Source organism: Lindgomyces ingoldianus (assembly GCF_010093535.1).
Source record: "Lindgomyces ingoldianus strain ATCC 200398 unplaced genomic scaffold BDR25scaffold_4, whole genome shotgun sequence".
Taxonomy (NCBI): Eukaryota; Fungi; Ascomycota; class Dothideomycetes; order Pleosporales; family Lindgomycetaceae; genus Lindgomyces; species Lindgomyces ingoldianus.
Window position 1 is genome coordinate 1,408,366 of NW_022985165.1, and position 11,108 is coordinate 1,419,473.

General features: G+C 33.4%; 1 protein-coding gene across 1 annotated transcript; it reads right to left on the reverse strand.

Moving 5' to 3' along the window:
- Positions 1 to 672: 672 nt before the first annotated feature.
- On the reverse strand, positions 673 to 1,754 carry BDR25DRAFT_300827 (uncharacterized protein). Its single transcript, XM_033689452.1, has one exon. The coding sequence runs from the start codon at positions 1,514 to 1,516 to the stop codon at positions 800 to 802; it is 717 nt and encodes a 238-aa protein (XP_033552789.1). The 5' UTR covers positions 1,517 to 1,754; the 3' UTR covers positions 673 to 799.
- Positions 1,755 to 11,108: the final 9,354 nt, after the last annotated feature.

Here is an 11,108-nt window from a genome sequence, read left to right on the forward strand (position 1 = left end):
AGTACGGACGGACGCCACTATCATGGGCAGCCAAGAATGGACACGAGGCGGTGGTCAAGCTATTACAATCGCATGGCAGTTTTTCTTGATAACCTGTATTTCCACCTTTTGTTTCCTGCTCAGGCGGGTGTGGTGAAGCTGTATAATAATTTTTTACCATTGTCTTAGCGGTGTGTAGAGTAACTTCCCCCTAGATATCGCCACCTTGGGGGATGGTCGCTGCCCGCTCCGACTACTAAGCTCGTGGAAGCCTTTCTTCTGTGTCTACTGAACAGGAAAAGTAGTAAGAATCAACAACTGTGGTTAGGGTTATGACTAAATAAAGACATGTTAGTGGCGAAACTAGCAGGATGTCACTTGAGGTACGTTTACAAGTACGTTAGCAGCTAGCCAACAGGGAGCGTACTATTAGTGGCGAACTAGCTGGGAGGATGGCCGACCCGCACTGGCTAAGACCTTGTCTGAGCGGCGTTGAATTTATTCTGGCGTGAATGAAGGTCTTCGAAGGTGGTTGTTGTTGCCACCGCCGGCGGTAGGCGAAAGACGGATTAAGGACGGCCTCATTCAGCCACGTCCGTGGAGATCATTAGCGGATCTAACCAGGTCCTCGGAATGGGACCCACTGCGGGAACCAAAATGGAACCCGAAAACCTCTCAGATTCATATATAGTAGTGATGAGTCAACCTTGTACGGAAAACGGAGATTTTTGACTGCCAAGTTTTGCCTCTTGGTGAAGGCGCGGACAGAGGGACATGCGCCAAGCTTGACGTCGACGTTTTTGAACCAACCATGATGGATCTATCGAAAACGAGAAAGTAGTGTAAACACAGAACTCTTGGAGGTTTGCACCTCGCGGGAACTAACCCAGTGGTCGTTCTCGTCAAGTGCATTACCCCCATTTACTCCACACATCGTTACATCGTCGTTCCAATTATCAATCTTCCGTTCAATTTCATCTGTATCCCAAGGCCCATATACCTTGCTTTTCGCTTGCCCGTTGTAGCCTGCACTCTGTGAAAGTTGGATCCGTTTCCGTATCGCTTCCCGTATCAGAGCCCTCCAAGCCCCATTGCTAGGCTTACGAAGCGTTGAGCTGTAGACATCCCATAATGAAGGAAGGAGCTCCACATCCTGCTTGCAATATTGCAGAATTTCCGTCATCAACGGACGTTCATTAAATACTTCGTAGCGGCCGCCTCTCTGTGGATCATAGAGTCGGCCAACGGAATCTTTCGTTCGGTGCCACGCCATTTTCGTACCGGCTGATGCGTTGCTATCCTTTTCAATACATTTCGCCAGTCCAGCTACATAGCTCTTTGAAGATTTTCGTGTCGCAAGCTCCAAAAGCTGGATATCTATGATTCCATTGACGCTGATACCGTAAAGGCTGTATAAGGCATCTGAATCGTTGCGGATGTCGAAGAAGACTTTAGGGATATCCGCACTTTCCAGTATGTCCTTGAGAGAGTTGTGTGTCCACGACTTGGAAAGCCTCGGCGCCGAGGATGTGAACATCAATAATGTAGGTCGTTGATTGAGGAGCTACATAGAGTGACATGAGCGATATCGAACCATGCCGGCCAAGATTAACACCCTCGATGTCGAAAAATAGCGAAGGCGGGTCCGTAGGGAGGTGTCTGAGAGAGGAGAGTAAAATTGAGAGCGCGGGGATCGTGTCAACGACAGAGTAGTTTTGTACCGTCGCCATTGGCAGTTCTCAGTATCTGGAAACCGTTTTCTGATGGGAATTCGTTTCTGAAGGCTGTTCTGGCGGCACGCAGGACGCGTCACCTGTGCCAAGCGAACAAAGAACAGGGCACGTGATAGATCATTCTAGAAGAGAACTTCATGCGCCACAGATAACGTTATCAGTCTTTGTGGCTTATATCATACCGTAATTGTTACGTGAGCGTGCAGAAGGCGCTTTCGGAATGACTAGGGTCATCTCGCTTAGATGAGCGAGTACTGATCAGCGTGGCGACGTTGCATGAATCAACTGTTTCGATCCGCCATAGGGCTGAAGATGACCTATCAGCGTGCTAGCCAGGGTACAAGTTGCCGATACAGCATTATTATGACTTTAGGAGTGATAAAGACCTGGTGTTGGAGTCATAGTGGAAGAGCCGCGCTGCGCTAAAAAATTAAGGCCCCCACTTCTGAGGCCCCAAGGCGACAGCAAGACTGGTAATTTTACTAGAGGCGGCGCTAGGTAGGTAGAAGAAGACTCCTAGCATCTACGACGAACAGTGCAGTGTAGATATCTCGATGTGGATGGATTTATACTACTTTGAAGTCTAAGTACCTGTGATTTTCTCGCTACGGAGTACTTCTCGCTACGTGCTGAGGGATGTTACTTCTAACCTCACTTCCTAAACATTGTTAATCCATGAATGACGCATGAGCCCAACATTTAATATATACAGCAAGCTAACTACTGTGGAGTATATCTCGCTCTAAAAGCTCAACAAAATGCTTCTGTTGATTAAGGATGGTTGGGGCGGAGGCTGCAGGGCAGCCTACGCCGCGCGTGCCGTTAAAGCTCTGCAAGACAATCAGACACGTTGTAGCACAGTTAAATTTGTCTTTGTTTAATTAAGCTAGAGGGTTAACATTAAAGGTGACTAGAGTCTCTAAGAAATTTCCTAAAGCAACAGCTAAGTTTACCTTTTTTAATAAATTCCTTGCAGTTAGGTGGACAAAAGCATAGGATTAAGATATTATTAGCGCTAGCACAGCTACTACTTCTATTAGGGTCTTAACTAGCTGTTAAGCTAAAGTCTAGAACTAGGCTTAGATCTATAGACACAGTAGGTATTACAGAAGCAGAGATGACTGCCACTAGAAGAGCAAGAATAGTAGAAGAGCGCATTTTTAATCAGCGTAATGTAGCTCTGGAAAAGTTAGGAATAAAATATTCTTATACTTAAACTTACTAACCTTTTCTAAACATAGTCCCGTAGTGAGGACTAAAGGGGTCCACCATCCGACGCATAGTACAGATCTCCATACTACTGTGGGCCCTGTTTTAGTACCCGTTGGGAACTGTTTAGTCCCGATCCAACTCAACTTCCACAAATGCACAAAGCGGTAAAAAAGGAACTGTCGGGTCTCGGTTTTACACCTGGCACAATTGTATGTCATGGATAGTAGGAAACTAACGTCGATCCACTCGTAACGGAACGACCGCCGTAGCGGAACAACATCGTCTTTATCACTACCTCATACATAGTAACTCCACTATATAGAGCCATACATATTGCTTAATTGTATATAGACTACTGCTATATACACAATCGGTGTCAAACTAGAAAATTACAGTAGTGTTGGGTTGTAGTTGAGGATTCTATTCGCCAGTCGCGTTGTTGTTATTACCCCCTGCTAGACAGTAGAATATAGCATTTCTTGAAGCTTCGGTGGTATGGGATGAAGGTTTGATAGAGGGAGCTTCTATCCTGAAGCATTAGCAAGGCAGTGTACTTGATTTTGAGGAATCCGAGAGTTTCACCGTGTGGATGGCAGATAGGCATGTTGCTTGGCACATAATTAAGCATAGCTAAGTCATACGTATTAAATCTGCCGGACTATATACTCAATCTGATTCCACAGCCACTTTGTGCCCCGCAATCGTTTCGCGGCTCGGGAAAATATTTTTCCTTCCGAGCCATCACATCATTATCGAAGTTCACATCAAATAATACACTATCTCTACCGCCAAGCCCTCTCTCCTATTGGTCTGGATATAAGCTAGTTATTAATCTAATTAGTAGAAAATTAAATAACTAAAAAGCTTTGTTATTCTATGTTTTTAAGCTTTAAGTAATTATTCTACTCTGCTACATGCTTAATCTAGCCTTCTTTTTTCCCTATTATAATTAAAGACAATGTAGTTAGGGGTGTTAAAATTACTTCTACTGCGTAGTTTTTCTCTTTAAATATAATTAGCGCTGCTAAGACCTTCTAAGTAAAGCCTATTACAGGCAAAAAGGGGGGTTTTAGAGGTGTCTTCCTAGTTAAGCAAAACAGCAGTGCGACTTTAGGCCTAGCTGCTATTTAAATAAAAGGACTTTAGCTTTAAATCTACTTTAACCTATTTTAATCTTTTCTAACTTAGACATTATCTGCTTTAATACCTTTATAGCTTTAGTTAACTCTTTTTATTTTACTTTATAGTAATAATAAGTTATAGTAAGCTACTATGTTATAGTAAGTGTATTTATTTATTCTACGTTCTCTACTAACCTCTACTTAGGATTATAAAGGCCTTAAAATTACACCTAACATAGTATTAGACTAACGCTAAACACTTTTAACTATTTTCTTTTTTCTCTAGGCTATAAAGCTATACTAATTAACTCTAAATTAAGAGAATATTTACATACTACATACTGTTACACAGGGGGTAAGGGCTTAAAGGTGTTTTATTACTTAAAATAATAAGTTTAGATAGGTTAAATTCTTTTTTATATAAAATTTTTTTTAGGGGTTTCTAGCTTAATTAAGTCTTCCTATAAACTTAATAAAAATGCTGTTTTAGAGAAAACTATTTTTCTAAAGACTCTAAATAATTAAATTTGTTTAGTGTAGTATAGGCCTTACTGCGCCCTGTTTTAATAAACATACTTAATTTACTTTAACTTTTTTTTAATTAGGACTTATTACTTTTAACACGTCTTTCTTTTACTATTATACTATGTTATTTTATTATACTATTACTATATAGACTTATTGCCTACTTTCTGCCTAGTTTATAATAACTACAGGCCTCTCTCTAACTTCTTTACTAATAAAGTTAAAGCTCTTTATTACTAGTGTAATAGACATAGTTGTGCAGTATATTACTTTATTATAAATACTATTTTTTTTTACACTTATATCTAGTTCTATCTAGGCATGTTAGCTACTTGCTAATATTAACTTAAATACATAACTCTTAAAACATGTCTACCCTAGCGCTGCCCTTATCTAGACCTACACTCCCTTTATTTAATTAGGTTAAAGTTAGAGCTAACCTGCTTAGGCTAGGTGTAACACTATGTTAAGTAAAACATTAGTACTTAATTATTTATTTTAGATATATTAAAACCTTTTTAAGTTTTTTACACTTTTTTTTACTCCTTCTATGCTATTTGTCTAGATCTACTAATATATATAATTAACTTTTTCTAAGTTTTTTATGCTAACTTCTACTCCTTCTACACTGTTTATACATATACAGCGTAATATACAGCTAGCTTTATAAAGACCTATTAATCCTCTACTCTCTCTACACACTCTAGATTAGCCTGCTTTATCTTTGTCTATGTGTAAAGATTAGAAGCAACTTAGGGCTAGTCTCTTACAGGATAATCTACTAAAGGCATATATTATTACTACTATAACTTATATTACTTTTATAGACTTTAGTCTATTACAGAATTCTATTAGTAGCTATTCTAACTATAGTGCCTTTTACTAGCCTAAAGAGTAAGTTAACAAAAGTTAGGCAGATTTTTTTTAGTATTCTATATGTTGTTTAATAGGTAATATTAACTTTTTTACTTTTTTAGATCTACTTTTATTCCTGTGTTATCTATTGCAAGGTAGGCACCTACTTAGCAGATCTTTTTAGAAGTATCTTTAATTTTATAACGCAGCCTTAGCTTTTATGTTAGCTAACTATAAACAAATAAATTAGGGTGTGTGTAGTATAAAAGTAAAAGTTTTTTAGATTATAAGAGAGATGTACTATATGCACAGCTGTTACAGTCTACAGTTAGACTAGCGTAACCCTACTAGCAGTGCTCCACAATCTAGCTGATTTAGGTCAGGACTTGCTTATAGACCACTTAGAGGATACAGAAGCAGCACCGCTGCCTGCGATCATAGAAGAATGCACTGTCTAGTAGGAGAACAGGACGCGAATTCTAAGTAAGCCTTAGCAAGTTTAGTAAGCTAGGACAAGTTAGCAGCACAGCTAACTTAACAAACTTACCCTAACTCGCCTTAGCGCTCTTACATATGTATATAGTTCCTACATTAAACAACCTTTTAAAGGTGTGTTTAATGTTTAGTTTATTCTTTATATAGACTAAGTAGCATTTAGCTTTCTAAAGAGCTGTAATACTATTTATATATCTTGCACTATATATACCTCTAATTCTGTCTAACAGGACTGTTTAACCTAGCCTCCCTACTGCTGCACACAGGGCAAACTATAATCTAGTTACTCTCCACCTCTCTATTAGCCTAATAGCCTGTACGTAGGACTGTACACCCTACTAGATTAGCCTCTACTACCTGTCCTACTTATCCCCTAGGAACATTACGTGACCTAAGTGCTTCTCTAAAGCAAAGATTATAACATTAAACACTACCCTCTTTAAAAAGTATAGATACTTTTTAACACAACTGTCACGATTGTGCACGAGTAAGGTTATAGAGCTTCACGGAGGTCTAGTTTAATTACTATGTAAGGTATCATAGTAGGTACAAGACGTTGTGTGAGGAACAGGAAGGTTTAGAAAGAAATTAGTAATTAAATACTTAGCTTAGAAGTCTAAGCACTTTAAGTATAAATTAAGCCTGTTCTAGGTTTAGTTAGTGTTAAAGTAGTTTATGCTTAAGTTTATGTCTATGTTATGTTATATTTATATTAGACATGCACTAATAATACTTTAGTACGCATCTAATACAGTTATGTCTAGGATCTAGGGAGGATACTGTAACAGTACCCCCCCTCTTATTAGGAAGGGAATTCTTTACATTAGTAGTTCTAGCATTAGGTTGTCTTTATTAGGGTACAGGTTTAGTTTAGATAGGTATTAGGTGTAGAATTAAGTTACTATAGAGTTCTTTTATAAGGCTTCTGCAGGTTCCTACAACAGTTTGTTATATCTAGTCTATTTTATAAAGTATTTATAGATATGTTTTTTTTTGTTAAACTAGATCTATTTAATGTCTTCTATAATATATTCTAGTTTATTATTTATAATAACAGGTTTAGGTAGCAGGTTTAGCTATTTAGGTAGATAGTTAGATTTAGGGGCTGCTTAGCGCAGCAACAATACGTGGAACACAGGGTGTATCTTTATGCTGTTAGGTAGGATTAATTAGTAAGCATATAATAAAACTATATAAGCTACTATAAAGGGGCTAAGGTTCTTCTAATTAAGTTTCTTTAATTATTAGTTTATTTAAATATTTCTAGTGTCTAGCTAGACCTTCTTGCTAGCTACATACACAGGGGCAAAAGTTTAGAATTAGTTAGTGTACTCTTGTTAAAAAGCTTAAGCCTATGTAAGCTTTTTATAAATGTATTTAAATATATTTTAGATTTTATTAATAAGTCTATTTACATCTATTACTTATATAAATTAATAAGTTAGTTAGAGGGTATTTAAAAGTAGTTTAAATCTTATTTAGAGGTAGTATCTGTAGTTTACTAAGAATAGAGATACTTACGTTAATTTAGATGTTATGTTATTAGCTTTAAACTATGCTATAGCTAACTATTTTACCTAGTTATTTTACTAGTAGTTTATATATACTTATAGGACTTATTTTATTACAGTGTTTACATTCTTAGTCTAGCTGTTAGTCTCTAGGTAAAAAGCTATAAATAAATAAAAGATAATTTAGAGCTATTTATAAAGTTTATTCTAGAAGGCTAAGACAAACTGCATACCTCTGTCTAATATAATTATGTTAGGCAGGCTATAGTAAACCTATACATATTAGTAGAATAACTAGGCTATATTAAAGGCAGTTATAAAAAAACATAGTATTAAGTGTTAATACTTAGTTAAGTAATTAACAACTACTATAATATTTATGTACTTTTTAGATAAAAGTAGGTCTATAATAAAATTAATTAATATATTTTTTTAAGCTTATTTAAAGATTAGAAGTAGTTTAAGTAAGCTATTATACCTTTTTTAAAAAGCTTTTACTTTACAGTAAGTATAGCAACATAATATGTATTAGCGTACAGTATAGAACATGCAGGGCTAGTAGTACTCTCTTTATAGTAGGTTAAAAGTCTTTTCTCTACTTAGGTGTTTTTTAATAGGTAAGTTATGTATAATTTAGAGTAGTTTAATTCTTAGTTTATTAAAATTAAAAATTATAAGTTAGTTATAGTAATATAGCTTACTATTTTAGTTTTTATAGTTAACTAGTGTTACTTTTTTTAACTAACTAGCGCTGTTTTAGAGTAGGTCTAAAGTTTTTTAAATAAATTTATTATTTAAATACTTATTAGTAATAATTTAATTAATTATTTAATCTATTTTATTTAAGTTAAAGTTTAAAAATAGCTTAAGTTAAAGTAGAGTTTAGTGTTAAGCTTTTTACACTTTTTTCTAAGTAAGAATGTCTTAGAATTGCCTTATAAGGGCATCTAGTTTCCCTCTATTTTAACTAGAATAATAAGTAATTTTAAAATTAAAATAAAATAAGTATTTAGACTAATAAGCTTATTAGTAGCTAAGTTATTTTATAGTTACAAAGTACTATAAGTTCTTATAGTTAAATAGAACTTATATTAGATGTGCTATACTTTCTAGTTTAAGTTGCTATTATTTAAAGTAGTGTATTATAGTAAGTAATTTTTTATTATAGATCTTATAATTGCCTTCTACAAGACTTATTCTTTTTAAGAAGTATGTAATAAGCCTAATAGTCCTATCTAGCTTAGTCTAGAAGAGAACTCCTGCTACTATGTAGTCTAAGGCATTAGCTTCTACAAGTATTAGTAGTTTAAAGTTAAAGTAGTAGAGTATTAAAGCTTTAGTAAAGGCTTTTTTTAGCTAGTTAAAAGACTATTAGTAATTTAAGTTAAAGTTAAATTAAATTTTTTTTTTAGTAAGTGTAATTATAAAGCTTACTTACTATAAAAAGTTGTTAATAAATTATTAGTAGAAGTTAGTAAATCTTATAAAGGCTTAAATATTTTTTATGTTCTTTAAGTATTGCTAATCTAGCATAGTCTAAACTTTAATAGGGTCTATTTAAATGCTATCTATAAAGATTACATATTCTAAATATGTAACCTTTAATTAGTAGAACTTATATTTGTCTATGTTAAGTTACAGACCTGCTTCTTTTATAGCTTTTAGCACTAGGCGTACATGCTGTTTATGCTCTAAAAGGCTATTACTATAGATTAGAATATTGTTAATATATGTAGTATAGAACATGTCTAGGTAAAGTTAAAGTAAGTTATTTATAAAATGTTAAAAAGTACTAAGCATGTTAGCTAAGCTAAAAGGCATTACTAGGTACTTAAATAGTCTGTATTAGGTCTAAAATGCTGTTAGCTACTTATTACCTTTTACTATTCTTAGCTTATTAAAGGCAGTAATAATATTTAACTTTATAAAATACTTTACTTTACTTAGTTAGCTTAAAGTTTCTTATAAAAAAGGAATTAAGTATTAGTTTTTAATAGTAATAGTGTTTAGTTCTTAGTAGTTAACATAAAATTAAAGCCTACCTTTAAGTTTCTTTATAAATAGTATAAGTAACACTACTAGTAAAAAGCTAGCTTAAATAAACCTTTTTTTTAGGTTTTTATTAAAGTATTTTTAAAGCACTTTTAATTTATTTAGTAACATCTTATATAGTAGCTTATAACTAGGTTATTTACTAGGCTTAAAAGTTATCTAGTAATTATATAGATGTTATATTAAAAGCTTATTAAACTTATCTTAGAAAAAGATATATAATAAGTTATAGTAGTCTTAAAGAACTATTATTTTTAAGTTAGTGTGTTTTTAAAAAGCTAAAGCTTAGTCTATATTAGAAATTATAACTGTGTAGATTTTATAATTTAGTTATTAAGCTAAGGTTATAAATAAGGCAGGTTCTATGTAGCAGATATCTATCTACTGTTTAAGTCCTAGTTTATGTTTAAATTAAGTAGGTAAAGGTTTTTTAAAGGCTTTCTTTTTTTTAGGTTTAGGCAGTTGTTAAATTATTTTATATAGCTTATCTTAGTAAAAGGCCTAGCTTATTAGCCTTACTTAGGTAGTTCTTTTTTAGGTTATTAAGAAGTAGGTCTAGAGACCTTCTATATTAAGTGCTATTTAAGTGTTGTTTAAGTGTAAGTGTAAGCATACATTTTAGCATTAAAAAAAGTTAAAGTTTAGAACTTACTCTTAGTAATTAAAGGCAACCTTATGCTAATATAGCTATAGTTATTCTAGAATTAAGTTATAACATTCTGTGTTTATTACATAGAGTTTAATCTACTTCTTATAGTGTTAGTAGGTAATTATAATAGTTATAGTACAAAAGATAAAACCTTTTTTAAGTTATTTTTTATTAAATCTAGTTAGGTAAATTATTTAGGTAAGTAGTATTAATTAGAGATTTAGTTTACACACTAGTTTTCTATTAATGTAACTTATACTGTTTACTTCTAAGTTAATAAAAGCCTATATTAAGGCTAATATAGTTTTTTATTATAAATATATAAGAATATTAACTTAGTACTTCTAGTTATTAGTAGGGGACTTAGCCTATAAGTTAGCAGAGATCTAGTGTTAAATTAGTCCTAGAGGGCAACTTAGCTCTAGGACAAGCCTTTTTATAGGCTTTTACTGCTATAGCTGCAGCTATGTTAAAAGTAGTAAAAAAGATTAAAGCTTAAACATAAGTTAAAGCCCTTATAAAAATAAGATTAAAATAGTAAAAATTTTTAATAAGTGCTAGCAGCGCTACTTATGTAGACTTAAAAAAAAGAAATAAAGTAGTTTTAAAAAATATAACTATGCTTACTACACTTAAAGCATTAACTTTTTTTTTTATAATCTTTACACTTTTTAGAACTAACTAAAGCATAATTTAAATTAATTTTTATTATGTTAAGGTCCTTATTTATAACTACGCTAGTTTAGAGGCGTATTAGAGCTTATATAGAAAGGAACCTTATGTTATTATTATAGGTAGTAATTAGGTTCACATACGCATTAAAGTTGTTTAGAAGGGGTTCTTCTACTATAGCGCGTTGCAGTTTAGTTAAGAGGGAGTTATATAAGGCTATAATTAGACCTATCTTATTTAGGCCTATATTAGATGCAAGTTAGCAGAACTTAGTAAAGTGTAAAGTAAAGCTTTTTCTTTTTTA

Coding starts and splice junctions, on each gene's coding strand:
- BDR25DRAFT_300827 (XM_033689452.1), bottom strand. CDS start 1,516: ATGTTCACATCCTCGGCGCCGAGGCTTTCCAAGTCGTGGACACACAAC.